The 16196-nt window shown below is 57.5% G+C and overlaps 1 protein-coding gene across 2 annotated transcripts in view; it reads right to left on the bottom strand.

The window, feature by feature from the left end:
* Positions 1–202: 202 nt before the first annotated feature.
* LOC136369585 (whirlin-like) overlaps positions 203–16196 on the bottom strand; it is a 48581-nt gene continuing 32587 nt past the window's right edge. The window contains exons 4-13 of one of the 2 annotated variants that reach the window (XM_066332478.1): positions 15112–15373; positions 13742–13773; positions 12034–12246; positions 11078–11284; positions 9433–9465; positions 5352–5423; positions 4363–4936; positions 2279–2457; positions 1557–1679; positions 203–900 (exon numbers count right to left, since the gene is read on the bottom strand). In XM_066332478.1, coding sequence (XP_066188575.1) covers positions 718–900; positions 1557–1679; positions 2279–2457; positions 4363–4936; positions 5352–5423; positions 9433–9465; positions 11078–11284; positions 12034–12246; positions 13742–13773; positions 15112–15373 — 1878 coding nt within the window. In that variant the 3' untranslated portion in view covers positions 203–717. Of the gene's footprint in view, positions 901–1556; positions 1680–2278; positions 2458–4362; positions 4937–5351; positions 5424–9432; positions 9466–11077; positions 11285–12033; positions 12247–13741; positions 13779–15111; positions 15374–16196 lie in introns of both variants that reach the window. The other variant, XM_066332479.1, reaches the window with a different exon arrangement.

The raw sequence follows: 16196 nt of genomic DNA, 5'->3' as shown, positions 1-16196 counted from the left end.
GTGAGGGAATAAGGACCGGATGGGTCAAAGATGGGGGTGACACAGAGCATCCCCTCCCAGCCCACCACCACCACTGCACTCCCACCTGCCCTGCCAGCCCTGGGAATCTCCCAGGATAGGAGAGAAAATATCCTGGCACCCGTGCCCCTTCCCATCCCCCCATCCCAGCCCTGAAGCACTCCCCAAGAGCAGCCTTTTTTTCTACCCTGATAGATTTATTGAAAAATTAAAAGCACAAGCTCTGTATATATAAATACGACGACATTGCCAGCAATTTACAAGGCCTCCGGTTGCTCTCTTTGCATCCCCACCCGTGGCCGGTGCCACCCACCTGGACACCTTGGGGACCACCCAAGGGAGCAGCAACCCCCTGAAACTCCCTCCAGCCCGAGCCACGGGCCCACCTTGCTGTGTGTGTGGCACTCAAATGACAGCGGGGACACGCAGACTGTGCCGTCCTCCTGCCCTGCTCCCAGCCTGGCCGAGGAGGAGAGGATGTTCCCTACCCCAGAGAGGACAGGGACGGAGACTTGAGGGGATGTGCCCGTTCTCAGGCCGCCCTACGCAGGCAGCGGCTCTGCAGCGGGCGCGGGGACATTTGGGGACAAGCCGGGGGTGTGTGCGCGTGCGGGGCGGCGCGGGCCGTGCGCCGTGGGGACGCCGCTGTCCCATCCCTCATCCCCATCCCGGAGCTCCCCGCCCGCCCAAACCCCGCTCCTAAAGGGCGACGTTGAATTCTGTGACCAAGAAATCGATGTAGTCCTTTTCCTTCAGCTTAAAGGCCTCGGCGATGATGCGGGCGGCTTCCCGGTGCTCTTTTCCTCGGAGCCCCGTGCCGTTCACCTCCAAAATGACGTGTCCCACCTTCAGCTTCCCGCAGTTGTGTGCCGAGCCCCCTCGCTGCAGGAGAGAGAGGGGTCAGCTCGTGTTCCCACCACTCCCTGCATTCATCGGGGGGGGGGGGGTGGCAAAACTGGGAAAATATTTCATATCTGACATGATGGATGTGAAATATTTCACTTTTTGGAGAGAGGGGATGAATTTGGCTTCCCCCTTGCTTGCTGCTAGACTGTGACTCCAGCTGAGATGGCCAAGAATAACCAAGGCAGAGTCAGTTCTGCTTTTTTTTTTTTTTTTTTTTTTTTTTTTTTTTTTTTTTTTTTTCTGTAAATAACTTGAATTTTGCCCCAAGTAAACAGCAAACAGGGAGACAGTTCCAGAGGGCTCAGTTCCCTGGCTCCCATCCACCACTCCCCCTCCTCAATCCTCTGTCTGGCAGTTTCCAGACATCTGGAGACGGCGGCCAAGCTTTCTGGGCTGCCCTGATCCCCTCGGAGATGTCTGGAGCAAACAGCTGGCTCCCAGGAGGTGTGTCCTGGGATGGGATCACTCACGGGACACAGACACCATCCTCAGCACGGCAGAGCGGGGCCTGGCGAGGTGCAGGGGGGCACAACCCCCCCAAAATCCCTCCGGCCACGCTCAGGGGAGGGCAGCCTGCCCGGGGAGGAGAGGGATGGGATGTGCAGGACGCTGTCCCCCCCAGCCCGCCCTACCTGGATGGTGACGATGCGGGGCAGCGGCTGCCGCGTGTTGGCGCCGCCCTCGATGGCGATGCCCAAGGTGGGAGCGCTCTTGGACACCCGGATCAGACACGACGTGGGCTCCAGGAGCCCTGGCTGTGGGGACAGATGGCAGCACTGACACCGTGCCAGCCCCGCGCCCTCGGCGAGGGCCCCACGGCAGGCAGGGACACTGACTGCCACCACAGAGGGACAGACACAGCCTGCGGTCGCTCTCTGACTCCTGATATCTAAAATTCCAACTCTGTGCGGGTCTGGAAGGGTTTGGGAGGGAGCAGAGCAGCTCTCTGCCTGCCTGAACAACCTCAACCTCATCACCATCAGGAACCCTCTAAATTATGTCTGATACCCGCTGCCACCTTCCCTTTGGGTGACAGGTGACTTCACTCACGAGCCTTGTGGATGTCCCTTTAAAGGACATTCTCCCATGCCCCATGCAGCTGCTGGCTGGATCTGGGAGGGATGGGATTTACCCAGGAGGGAGTGAACCTGCCCTACAGCGCCCCTCTCAGCCTCTCCTGACCCCTTTCCCCACAGCTCAGCCCCGCAGAGAACGGAGCAGAGAGGATGAACGCCCCCGCTAAGCACGAGCGGCTGCTGCCTGCGGCAGAGGGAGCGGAACGCGGTGCCCCAGGCAGCGGGGCACAGCCGCCGGTGTCCCTTCCCACACAGAGCAGCACCCCAGGGCCCCTCACCGGCTTGGAGGCCCCTTCTGCCGCCCCCTCGCTCCTCGTGGCCTCCTTGAGGCTGCGGCTTTTCCCGGCGCCTGGCTGCCGGCTCTTGTCCTTGCCGCTCGTCTCCACCTCCCCGATGTCCACCCCGCTGTCCTCGCTGAGGGTCTGCCCGCTGTCCGACAGCTGGGAGAGCGTGGAGGCTGGGGAGAGAGGCGGCGTTAGCGCCGGGGCCGGGCCGGCCGCGGGGCGAGGGCAGCTCCGCTCCCAGGGCCGGGCAGCTTCCCTGGGATCCGCCCCGCGGCTGGCTCTGCACCAGCAGAGCCCTTCACAGCCGTGCAAGTGCTCAGGTGGGAAAAGCCCGCTCGGGTCATCCAGTCCAACCGCGGGACCGGCACTGCCAAGGCCACTACCGAACCATGTCCCCAAGTGCCACATCTACAGGGCTTTTAAAGAGACTGGGCACCTCTCCCAGTGCCTGACCGCTCTATCAGTGAAGAGATTTCCCAGTATCCAACCTGACACTTCCCTGGCACAGCTTGAGGCCATTTCCCCTCGTCCTGTCCCTGTTTCCTGGGAGAAGGGGTTGACCCCAGCCTCGCTGCACCGTCCTGTCCGAAGAGCAGAGCTGTGCACAGGCAGCATCAAGAGACAAGGCGCCTCAAACTCTGGTCTGGAATCCAACCCAGATCCCAAACTGGGACAGAGGGAGAGAGTGATGAGTTCAGGGATCCTGCTGGAGGCCACTTCAGGCAGCCCCTGCTCCACAGCAGGGTCTGGGAGCAGACTGGGACGAAGCCAAGTGAAGAGGTGCTGCCGTGTAGGAGCTTTCTGCCCTTTGCGGATGAAGATCAAGTGCAGACGGACCGGAGATGTCACAGCAACAGCAACAGCAACAGCAACAGCAACAGCAACAGCAACAGCACCAGCGGCGCTGCCCCTCACCCGCACCAACGGGCGGCTGCAGAGGCGGCGCCGGGCCACACGAGGGCGACATTGCCACTCGTGTCGGTCCCGAGCGCGGGGGCCGGGGACACTCCGGGACCCCCGGGAGTGCCCCCGATCCTCGGGACTGTCCGGCCACTCCCTGCACCCCCGGGATTGCCCCGGATCCCCCTGGACCCCCGGGATTGCCCCGGATCCCTGGGATTGTCCTGGATCTCTCCATCTCCGACAAATCCCCCTGGATCCCCCTTTTCTCTCCATGTCCAAGGGATCCCGGGATTCCCCAGGCGCCTCTCCTCAAGACCCTCCCTGGATCCTCCTTCTCTCTCCATCTCCGAGAGATCTCCTATTAATCTCCCTTTTCTCTCAATGTCTGAGAGATCCTCCTGGATCCCTCTTCCTTCTCCAGCTCCGAGAGACATCCTCTGAATGCCCCTTTTCTCTCCATCTCCGAGGGATCCTGGGATTCCTCTGGAACGCCCCTTCCCTTTCTGTCTCTGAGGGACCCATGGGGCCCCGCACGCTGCTCCCTCACCTCCAGTTCTTTCTCCTGGGGTAAACGTGACTCCCAAGCCGAGTGTGGGCTCAATTAGACTTTCTCCCCCTCCCCAAATACACAGTTAACGAGAAAGGACCAGAATTATTTCTGGTTCTTGAGATCACAGAATGGCCTGGGTTGGAAGGGCTCCTAAAGCTCATCTCATCCCAAACTCTGCCATGGGCAGGGACATCTTCTGCTAGACTGAGTCCTGTCCAACCTGGCCTTGGAAACTTCCAGGGATCCACAGCTGCTCTGGGCACCCTGTGGCAGGGCATCATCACCATCAGAGGGAACAATTCCTGCCCAATCTCCCATCCAGCCCTGCCCTCTGGCACTGGGAGCCATTCCCTGTGTCCTGTCCCTCCAGCCCTTGTCCCCAGTCCCTCTGCAGCTCTCCTGGAGCCCCTTTAGGCCCTGGATGGGGCTCTGAGGTGTCCCTGGAGCTTCTCCTCTCCAGGTGAGCACCCCCAGTGCCCTCAGTCTCCATGGGAGAGATGCTCCAACCTCTGCCCCATGAGATCCATCACGAGACCTGGAACCTTGTGATCTGTGTCCTGTCCCATTTCTCTCTCTCCCAACAGCCCGGGGATGGTTTTTCCCCAGCTGCTCCAGTGACACCCACCTCTGGCCTGGGGCAGGGGCCTCACTTCATTGACGTCGGGCTCGCTGTTGGGCTGGTGCACCTCGACCAGGATGAAATGTTGGTTGGCCCCGGTTTGGGGGCTGCCCTTTTCCGGGGGAGGGGGCGCGGGGTGCGGGGGCGGAGGGGGAGGGGCGCTCCGCAGCCCCTCCGGGGGCGAGGGGCTCTTGGGCCTGGTGGGGGACTGCACCCTGGGGAAGGGCCCGATGGGCGGCTGGCCCAGCAGGGAGAGCGGGGCGTCCGCCGGCCTGCGGGCGCCGGGCAGCGACGGCGAGATGGTGGCGTAGATGGCGCTGGGGGCGGAATCCTCCGTGGACGTGGAGGCCGTGGAGGTGACGCTGACCGCGTCCTTCTCGGGGGCCTTGGGAGGGGGAGACGGGTTTCGGGGGGCCACGAAGAAAAGGCCAGACTGGGAGGACTCAGAGGAGGGACGTTTGGGCTTGTCCTTCCCCGGGAGCCGGGGCTGGGCAGAGGAAGGGTCCAGGGTCTGGGGGGCTGAAGGAGGAGGAGGAGGCTTGAAGTTGGGTGGTTCCTCTGGGAAGGAGGAGAGGTCATCCTGCCAAAGCAAGCACAGTTTGTAGGACACCACGGCCGGCCTCAGTGAATCTTCATCTCCTCACACTGACCACGGCTAAAGGAGCTGGTTGTTATAGAAACACCTTCCTGACCTGGCAGTGCTACACAAACACCCTCCTGACCTTCTGACAATGAGAATACCACTCACAGACGAGCACAGCTCATCCAACCCACCCAACCCTGGCTTTGGTTTGCACCACACTGCTCTATGCAGCCAGCCAGAATCCTTCTCCTGGACCCATCTGATGAGCTGTGTTCAGTGACTCCCCGGGAGGGTTGATGTGACAGAGCTGCTGAAGCTGAGGCACGACCCAGTACCCCCAGTGTGACCCAGTACCCCCAGTGTGACCCTGCACCCCCAGTGTGCCCCCACCCAGCCCCATGCAGGGCCTTACCAGGGACACATCTGGCAGGGTGTTGATGCTGCTCTGGTGGCAGTCCCCAGCTCCCTCCAGTTCTGACGTGTTCTGGGAGGGCAGAGAAGGAAGAGAGAACCATGGCACAGCAGCAAGGGCAACCAGCACAGTGCCAACGTGATGGGGCAGGCAGAGGGACACTCCAAACCCCTTCTCAAAGGTTTTGGCCTCCTTGGGGGTGCCCTGGAGACCCCCAGCTTTGTTATATGCAGGCTCTCCCAAGGAAAATTCACCCTAAGGAATCTGCTCAGAGCATGGTGTGGACCTGGTAAGTTGGAGTGAGCTCGTCTAGGCCCAAATCAGCTGCTCCTGCCAGATTTGAAAGGAGAGAAGAAACCAGCCCTGAGGGCTGCAGGTTCAATACCTGGATTTTTTTTTTTCCCCAGAGGAAGGACAATAGAAATTTAAAACTCTCCTCCCCACGCAACCCAGAGCAGTGGGTCTCATACGCAAAGAGAAGACACTGCCATTGCTTGATGAGTCCAAAAACGTCACCAGGAAATACCACACCACCGTTTTGAGGATATCACAGCTCCAGAAATGCAGAAGGGATTTCCTGTGGGAATCTGTCAATAGGGATGGGCCCAGGGACAGGCTACGGATGCAGCTGAGCACAGCAAAGCTGGCAAAGTCAGGGGGGGCACAGCAGAGCTGGGGGTGCAGCTCTGCCCTGGGGAGCTGTGCCTGGCCCTGCTGAGGGAATCCTCTGCCAGGGGGGACCATCCCCAGCTCCGCTGGTGCCAGGACAAACCCAGCCTCAGCCTCCCCTCCCTCAGCCTGTGCTGCTCGGGAAGACTGAACTCAGCTCCTGCCACGCTCACAGGGCTGTTTGGATGGGGCAGGGCACAGTTTGTGCTTAAGTGCCTGTTATTTATTGCAGGGTAAACAGCTGATTAGCTGAAATGCTGGTGCATCTTCATCTCCCCCAGCTGCTGGAGGCTGCTGCTGTGCCTGTGAGATGTTCACGTCCCAAAATAGACACGGGAGACAATTAAGACCATTAGAGGAGCAGCAAAAACATTGATGCAAAGTGCTTTTATCCCTGTGGCTTCTGAAGGAGCCCTGGAGAATAGGAACACAAAGAAACAGCTTGTTCAGGGAGTGACAGGTAAAGGCCTCGCTTGGGAAACCTTCCTCTGGCACAGGGGGGTTTCACCCTCAGTTATTCCAGCAGCAGGGCAGGGAGCTTTTTAAAGAGAATTGCAGAATGATTTGGGTTGGAAAGGACCTTAACGATCATTTAATTCCAACCCCCATGGCTGGGACACTTCCACTATGCCAGGTTGTTCCAAGCCCTGTCCAACATAGCCTTGGACACTTCCAGAGATCCAGGGACAGCCACAGCTTCTCTGGGGAGTGACTGGCAGCAGCCAAACTGTCACTGTTGTGTCACCACTAAAATGAGAATAATCTGCCCAATGGCCCCTGAAACCTGCCAGGGCCATTCCCCCAACCCTGTGCCCATCACAGGCCACGTCCCAGCTCTGGCCTGGCAGCAAGGACCAGCCTGTCCTGAGCTGTGACTCCTCTGCAGCAGCTGTCCCTGTGTCCCCAGTGCCACTGCCAGCTCTGGCCCCCCAGCCAGGGACACTGATGCTGCTGCTCCTCCTCAGGACACATCTGGCTGCTGCAGTGTTTGAGCAGGAGATTTGCCTCTCCCCAGGCTCAGCTCTTCGGGGGCAAAGGCAATTAAACAGTGATTGCTCTGGGCCATAAAACACGAAGCCTTTTAAGCACATTTGCTTTCAGGAATTGGCTATTTTGAGGCTGTGCCTTCCTGGATTTCCCTTGAAAGACTCACAGAAGCCATTGCCCTGAAAAATGAGTCTCTATTGAGAAGGCAGCTCCCTCCTGCTCCTCTGCCCCATCTATTTTCCATTTCCTCGTGGAAACTGGGGCCAGGTGAGGCCCTTCCAGCCCCTCCTCAGAGCAGCTGGGAAATGTTTGTCCTTCTTATCCTAAACAGAGTTGCCAGCAGGAGTGATGGAGCTGCAGAGCATCTTTCAGACAGGAAGACAGTTTTCATTTGCAGATTAAAGGGTGGAGAAAATGCCACCTCCCCGGGGAACACGGCCCAACCTTTCATTAACCTCTCAGCTCCAAATCAGTCCCCTAATTTGCAGTTACTGCTAACGAGAGCTTTGCTGAGCTACTCGGCCTGAGTCCTGCAGGGTTTCCATTTTGAACAATTGCACCAGGCTGGGAATAAACCTGGCTTCCCTCCTCTTTTCCTTTCCATCTCCCACTCTGGAATGCAGCCACAGCGATGGAGGAGCCACAAGCCTCTGCTCCAGATTTTAGGGGCTCTAGGCATGCATAATGACCGCCACACAGTGGTGTCACTCTGTCCTTATCCTCATCCTCTGAGAGGATCATTCCCAGCCCGTGGGAACCCTCCATGTGGGACATCCCAGGGAGCTGGGAGCAAGCCAGCACCTCTGGAACCAGCCCTGGGAGGAAAAGGCACCTCTGGATGGCAGTGGCTTTGCTAGGAGGTGCTGGAGAAGAAAACCAAAACCCAAAGGGATATCAATCCCTTCATCCCAACACTCAGGAAAATCAGGAATACCCACTGCTCTGGTCAGACATGCTGCACCTGATTATTGCAGTCTGCAGCTGACCTCTGCCCTGCAGGACTCATCTGGAGTCACCAGAAGAGGTGCTGGTGACACTCAGTGGCTGAGCACCCGTGGCTGGCACCATCAAACACAGCGTTGTTTCATTCCCAAGAATCCTTCAAGCATTCCCTAACGGAATAATTTATCCCACGTCAAGGCCTGCCCAGCCTCTCCCTGCTTGGTTCTGGTGGCAGTTCACTCACCCAGCCATGGGACAGGTGGCCTGGTCTGGTGTCACTGTGTTTGGTCACCAAGCCAAAGAGATCAGTGTCCCACGGCCTGGCGTGCCTGGGATGAACTCCATCTGGGAATGCTACAGCATCCTCTGCTGGCTAAGGCCCATTCCCACGGGGATGCAGCTCCTGGGGTGGGGTCACAGCTGCAGCTCCTCTCTCCCAGCCTCACCCTTTGCTCTCTGTGCTGTGCTGACCCCGTGATTTCCTTCTGGCCCAGGAGCAGGGAATGAGCTCCACAGCCTGGAGCTTCCCTCAGCCTGCTCCAGCCAGGAGCCCTGCTGTGACACACGGGCTTCCTGGGGCTCTCCCACAGCCCTGCCCAGCCCCTCCACTGCCTGGGGAGGATTTCTCACACACAGGGCAAGTGCACTGACCCCCTGAACTGCACCACGGAGTTTTGCACACCCAAGGCTCATGAGGAAAATTCTCCCCCGTCCTAAGGATGTGTGCTGGGATGTGAGCAGCCTGCTGAGAGAGCTGGGGCTGCTCAGCCTGGACAAGAGGAGGCTCTGCAGAGACCTTGTTGTGCCATTTCACTGCTTGGAGAGGGCTATGAGATGTACAAAAGATGAGGACAGATTTTTTAACAGGGCTTGTTGTGATAACACAAAGGGGAATGGTTTTAAACTAGAAGAGGGTCAGTTTAGATTAGACAGAAGGAAGATGTGTTTTATAGCAAGGGTGGGCAGGCCCTGGCACAGGGTGCCCAGAGAAGCTGTGGCTGCCCCTGGATCCCTGGAAACATCCAAGGCCAAGTTGGACAGAGCTCTGAGCACCTTGGTCTGGTTGAAGATGTCCCTGCTCACTGCAGGGCAGTTGAATTAGATGGGCTTTAAAGGCCCCTTCAACCCAAACCAGCCTGTGTTGTATGATTTTCTCCTGGTGTTTAGGCAGGGTGCCCACCCAACTGGCACACAGCACAGCAGCAGGCAGGGCAGGGCAGGGAGGGCAGTGTGGGCTCTGCCACGCTCCAACCCTGCTGCTCCCTCCAAAACCCCATCCCAAGGTGCTGGGCCTGGTTCAAGCTGAGCCTTGCATGCACTGCAGCACCAGGGACTGGGGGAAGGAGCTCTTCTGTGCACAGACACACAGGACAGCAGAGCTGGGTGACACGAGGTGGCCGTGCACGTGCAGCAGCTGCAACACCCCCTGGCCAGCCCGTCCCTCCCCTGCCCACACACACTGCCCCAGCCACGGCAGCCCTACCTCCATCAGGTCTATCAGCCACAGCAGTCGCTCCTGGGATGGGGGAGAGCAGAGGAAAACAAGCACAAAAGCAGAAATGTTGTGTCAGGGAAGGTGCAGAGCAAAGCTGAGCAAATCCCGGCACGGCGCTGCCCTCATCCCCAAAGCCACCCCACAGGATGCACAGGCAGGGCCGCTGGGAGGGCTGCGGTGAGCCCCTTCTCCCAGGAGGACTCAGCAGCAGGGGCAGAGGGAACACTTTGGGAGCTCTGCCTGATCTCTCTGCTGCCACCCAAACACCCTTCCAGCATGAGCTGGTGCTCTTTGCTCGGCAGCTGCCCCAGCAAGAGTGGGCACAGCCATCTCCAGTGGCAGTGTCCCCATCATTGGGCAGAGCTTGGAGCAGCAGGGTGTGTTCTTACACCCATGGGAAGAGGTGTCACACAGCCAGGAGCCCTGCAGTGGCACTAGGGACACCAGCTCTTGAAGAAAGCTTTTAAAGCAGTGGTGCCCACTCCCTTCTCTGTGCCACAGCAGCACCCTGGGGTCCCTCCCCGAGCTCTGGGCTCGTGTGCCAGGTGGGGCTGGGCCACTGCTCACACACCAGCCCAGGCAGCCACCTTTGGCACATGTTGTGGAGCAGGAGGCACACCTGGAGCACGTGGCACAGCCCCAGGCACAGTGTGAGAGTGGGGTGTCACGCTCAGCACACAATCCTGGCACACCTCAGAAAAAATTTCCCAGCAGCTCTTTGGAGAGCAAAGCAAAACTCACTTTGTTTATGCAGATCCAGAAAGGATCTCACTGAAATCCCTCCTGACCCGAGCAGGTGGCTCTCCTGTGGGCACTTGTGGATTTAGCAGGACAAAAGCACAGCTCTGCTGCTCTGGCACTCTCTGAGGTGTCTCTCAGGCAGGCAGAGCCCCAGGAAAGCCCCTTCCCCTCCCGTCTCCCGCATAGGCTGTGCTGGGTGGGCTCTCCACAGCCCCATCCCACACCGTGGGCTGCTTTCCTGGCTGAGGAACCAGCACAGAGCCCATTGTTCCTCCTTTTTTTCCACGAAGGGTTTAATTTCCAAGGTTACTAATGCATTTATGATGAAAGGCATTTTATGCCGAGGAAATTAATTTGGAGGCTGTGTGCCTGCACCGTCTGAGGTGATTACAGTAACTTAATTAGATGGTGCGTGTGACAGGGGCCTGGCAGAGACGTGGGAGTGCTGCTGAGTGCTGGAGAGTGGGCTGGGAATGGGATGCAGCTGCCTGGCCACTGTGGCTCCCACTGGGATGGGGAGCAGGCAGCCAGCATCCTTAGGGGGGGATTGAAGGAGGGATTGAATCATCTCAGAGTGGTGATTGAGCAGCAGCAGGCACGGCACAGGAGTGAGATTGGCTGGGATTTCTGCCTGGATGCAGCTCCAGCGGGGCTCTGTCCCTCACTGGGATGAAGGGACACACAGCCCTCAAGCAGGGGACAGCAGCACCTCGGTGTCAGGGCCACAGAGATACCCAGCACCTCATGGCATCACCCCACAAACCACAGCAAACTCAAAGCTTTGGGGAGCCCACGGGGGAGGCTGGACAGGGGTGGGGTGCAGGGAAGGCACTTTGCCGTGGGATCGCCAGGAGGAGGCGCCGGCAGGAGGGATGGGGCAGCAGGGACCTACCCGCGCCGAGCTGACGGTGGTGGCAGTGAAGTGGCTGCTGGAGGACGAGACGGTGTCGCTGTAGGACGTCATGGAGTAGGAGTCGGTGCTGGGCGCCGCGGGCTGCCGCGCCTTCATGGACTCGATCTCCCTCTTGAGCACCAGGTTGTCGAAGCGGTCGAGGTCCTGTGGGGAGATGACCCCCCGCACCTCGGAGAGCAGCGAGAACTGCCAGGCACACAGAGCCACAGACAGGTTGGAGCACAGTCACATTCCCGGGAAGCCACACAGCTCCCTCCCACCATGGTCACCAGGGGTGGCAATGGGATGTGCTGGCAGGTGATGGAGGAGGTTTGGTCCTAAACGTTACCAGAAGCTCCTCTGCCACCGAACACCAGCCTGCAGCTCCCAGAATGGGCCTGGCACAGGGTGCCCAGAGCAGCTGTGGTCACCCCTGGATCCCTGGCAGTGCCCAAGGCCAGGCTGGACATTGGGCTTGGAGCAGCCTGGGACAGTGGGAGGTGTCCCTGCCATGGCAGGGGGTGGAACAAGGTGATTTTTAAGGTCCCTTCCAACCCAAACCAGGGTGAAATTCTCTGCTGGTTCCATGATTATGTGGATTTGGCTCCTGTACCCTCCCCTGTTCCCTGAGCAGATCACCTTGGAGGCACAGGGCCACACTGTGACTGTCCACACTGTGACTGTCCACACTGTGACAATGTGGACACCATGACAGTGTCCACATCTTGACAATGTCCACACTGTGATAATGTCCATGCTTTGACAATGCTCACTGTGACAATGCCCACACCATGACAGTGTCCACGCCACGACAGTGTCCACACAGTGACAATGCCCACACCATGACAGTGTCCACACTGTGATAGTCCACGCTGTGACAATGCCCACGCTGTGACAGTGACTCTGCTCAGCCCACCAGCCCCAAGGAGCAGCCCCTGCCCTGGTGAGGGCCTCACCTTGGCGTGAGTGTTGAGCAGCTCAAAGAGGGCCATGACCAGGGCATCCACAGAGATGTTTCCCTCCTTGTACTCATCCAGGTAGTAGCCCATGGTGGCTCTCTCCTGTTCGTTGAGCAGGTGCCGTGCCTGCTCCTCCAGCATGACTCGGGTCTGGTTCACCATGGTGCTCAGGGTCACCTGAGAGCCCGCCAGCCCCCGGTAGAACACGGGCTGCAGGGGACAGGGGACAGGTTTAGGACACTAAGGCAGTGGGAAGGAGGGCAGTGCTCTGCTGGGACATCTGGGCTGCACAGGGAGCAAAGAGTGCCCCTGCTCTGGGCTCTGCCCTCAGCCCTCTGTGTGCCACACACTGCCTGTGGAGGAGCTGGGAATCAGACTGGAAGGAGAATTTTGGGAATGACAGGAGGAAAGTACCTCCAGGAATTCATCAGCCTTTCAGTGTCACTACTTGTTTGGGTAACTCCAGAGCCACGATCAGAGGAGCTGAGCTTTGCTCTCTGGGCCAGGGACAGGAGCCAGGGAAGGGCTGGAGCTGGGCCAGGGCAGGCTCAGGCTGCAGAGCAGGGAAAGGTTCTTCCCCCAGAGGGTGCTGGCACTGCCCAGGCTCCCCAGGGAATGGGCACGGCCCCGAGGCTGCCAGAGCTCCAGGAGCCTTTGGCCAGCGCTGCCAGGGATGCCCAGGGTGGGGTTGGTGGGGCTCTGGGCAGGGACAGGGGTTGGGCTGGGTGATCCCTTCAGTCCCTTCCAGCTCAGGATATTCTGTGGTGCTCTGATTCTCTGAGTTCATGCAGCACTGGTCGAGTTTCCCATCCCTTTTCAGCAAGCAGAGATCCTGTCCCCCAGCCAGGCAGTGATGTGATCCCAGGCTGTGCTCCTCCCTGGCAGAACTGGGGGAACTGGGGCCACAGGAGACAGGCCAGCTCCCCATCCTCTGGAAAAGGCACATGTGCCCTGCTGCCAGCTTGAAGCAGACTCTAATGAAGAAAGAGCCTCTGGCAACCAAAGGAGCCCCAGGGAGAGACAAGCCTGGCTGCAGATGAAAGGCTTTTTCCCTTTGAGAGGGATTTCTGAGGGGAGGTCCTTCGTGTTTCCTTCCAGGCAGAGTTGGCACAGGGATATGGAGCCAGACAAGACCCTGACTATCCCGGAGACAGAGAGGAGTTGAGGCTGGAGAACATGTTTTGCCAGCAAAGAGTACAAAGCTGTTATCAGTGAGAGCCACCTGTGAAACCTCCCTGCTTAATTTCCATGTAAAAGCAATGCTCTTTGCAAGGAGGTGTGGGGAGAAGATGCTGGCACAGAGCTGCAGGCACAGCACAGGGTGAGTCCCTGTCCCTGCTGGGCAGGAGAGGGCTGGCTCAGCTCTGCTTTTGGACAGATCCCTGCAGCTGGCAGGGCCCAGAGACAGCCACCATGAGGGAGGAATCATGGTCACCTCTGCAGGGTGGAGGAGTCCCCACAGTCCTGGTCCATGGGTGGTCATTGCCCCTTACCCATTAAGGGTGGAGAGCACCAGATGTGTTTGGAAGTGGGACAGGAGAGGGGACACCACTGTGTCACTCTAGGGCACAGCTGGGGAGGAGAAAGGCCCTTTAAAATCCCAAAGCAGCATCCCTGCCATAAGCAGGAGCACAGGTCCCTCCCTCCCAGGGAAAACAAAACACAACAGCAGTGATGTTTCCACAAGGCATCAGGAATGTCTTACCCTGGCTGCCACGTCCATGCCATGGTCCCCCACTGCCCTGCGAGGAGGGAGAAGATCAGTCAGCACTGAACTTAGCCTGCCACTTGTCACCTGGCACCTGCTCTCCTCTCTGCAGAGCCAAAGGCTTCTGGTGGGAGAAGGGGAAGGGGCAGCACAACATTATCCAGACCTGCTCCAGTCCTGCATGGGCCAGACTGCAGCTGTGGGAAGGCTGTGTGATACGGGAGGGACTTCACAAATGCAGATTCCCGGGTGGCTGTTATTAGTGAGAATTAAAAGCCACAAGAGAACTGTTCTTTCTTGTGGGGAAGTTTGCATGGCAGACTAAAAGAGACTTCTCTCTCTAAATAAAGTGATGAAAGACTATTTTATAGATGATGAACTGGCCTAAGGTTCCAAGTTTTGTATCTAAGCGTTGTTAGTAAGAGAGAAAAGAAGCTGTTGGGGGTGAGGGGAGTGTTTTCAAAGTTTTATTCTAATTATTAATTTTTTCTCTCTTGTAGTTTTGCTAATAAGCCTGTCTTTATACCCTTTTAAGTTTTGAGCCTGCTTTGCTTTTCTCCTAATCCTATCTCACAGCAGAAAAAGAGTGAGCACCCAAACCACTGCACTAAATTAGTGCCGAAATCCAGAAAACAGAAATAGGCAAACTTGAAACCACGACAACCCTACAGGCCAGAGAGGCTTCCCTGATACAGGATCCAGACCCCAGCACAGGGAGCTCCACGGACAGTCTGGGGGTCCCCACCCTCCCAGGGGCCTGTCAGCACCCCCAGGGGCTCTGAGCTGACAGAACCCCCCAAAAGCTCCCCAGGCACATGTTGGAACCCTGGGCACCGAGAATTCCAGACTTTCTGTGCTGACAGGCACTGACCTCCAAGAAAACACTGCATTGACCTGAGGCCTTGGGAAAGGCTCCCAAAATTGAGTGACAGCACTGGGATTGTGGGTGTGGAGTTTGAATAAAAATATGTGATAGCACATGGGGAAAACCTTAGAGTTTAAGGTTTTAAAATATAGTAATATATATAAAGCAAGATGGAGGATTTAGGGCATTGGCTAAATCCTCCATTCACCTTTTTCGTGGGTCTGGGTGGTATTTTGTAATTGGATAGAAAAGTCCGCATTTTGGGCCATGGGTGATTGGTTATTGGGTTAAAAGTAAAAATGATGTAGGTGTCATTTCATAACTGGACAGTTTGTTCTTAAAAGGCCTTATAGGGGATAGAGATGGAGCCATTTTTTACTTTGTTAGCCAGAACTCACAGCTTGTGAGACTGTAATATAGCTAAGAATTAATAAACACAGTCCGAACACAAACACCATCTCCCGGGCACTCAGTGCTGACTCCAGCAGAAAAGAAGATAAACCCCCATATTTCATGGTTCCCCGTGTGAGGATCGACCTCAGGAGCTCCAGAGGCACGTACCCTGCTGAGCTGACCAGGGTCTCCCCGAGCTGGGAGCTGGTGATCCAGCGGGTCTCGTCCACCGTGGTGCGGGCGTGGGGCAGGCGCCCGATGTCCTTCACCGTCATGATGAGGTGGCGCGAGGACTTGAGCAGCTTCACGGCCTCGTCGTGGGGGATGCTCAGGAAGCTCCGGCCGTTCACCTCCAGGATCTGGTCTCCCACCTGTGGAACCAGGATGGACTAAGCCTGTGTCTTGGGGTGCAATATGTAACCAAAAATGCGTGTTCTATTTGCCATCTGTTGAAACCGGTCGAGGAGGTGTTTTCTTTATCTCTTGTATAACCCATTCCTCCTAACTCTGGGGAGAAGGGGGTGGGTGTCTTCTGTTAATGGGCCAGCTGCTCACAACAGGGGGGGCAGTGTCACCTTGATTTTTCAGCCTTCTGACATTTACATTTTCTACTGGAGCTTTCTCACGCATTAGAATATAAACAAAGAGTGATGTTCTGTAGATCATGCATTCCTTCCCAAGGGGAAAGACAAATCGATAAGCTTCTAAGTTGACCAGTGGGGTCAGAGAGGTGCTAACCTCATACCCCAATCCCTGATCAAACTCAAAAGACTATACAAGTCAAAATCCCAAAAATAAACTTCCTTCTTTCTCATTTTCACAACCTGATGGGCGGGTGTAGTTTTTTCACGTCCATCTGGTGACAGGGCAATGTCCTTTATCTGTTCCAGGACCTATCCCTCATCACTCTGGGAGGATATCTGCTGTTAAACCAGCTGGGGCAGGGCTCTTTATCCCTTCCAGGACCCATCCTCCCTCCAGGGGTATCTGCTGTTCATGGGCCATCCAGGCTCACTGCAGGGCTGAGACAATTCCAGCATCCCACTGGGAGAGGCTCCACCCAGGGGGAGGAGCCCAGCATTCCCACCTGGATCAGCCCTGGGATTCAGAACCCCAGCACAGCCTGTCTGCACTGGATTCCCAGAGGGAGACCAGACCCATCTCAGCACCACTGGGCCCTTCTCCAGGATCATC

This window comes from Sylvia atricapilla, chromosome 19, assembly GCF_009819655.1.
Source record: "Sylvia atricapilla isolate bSylAtr1 chromosome 19, bSylAtr1.pri, whole genome shotgun sequence".
NCBI lineage: Eukaryota > Metazoa > Chordata > Aves > Passeriformes > Sylviidae > Sylvia > Sylvia atricapilla.
Note: the sequence above shows the minus strand (reverse complement) of the source record. Positions and strands in the feature narration are given on the sequence as shown.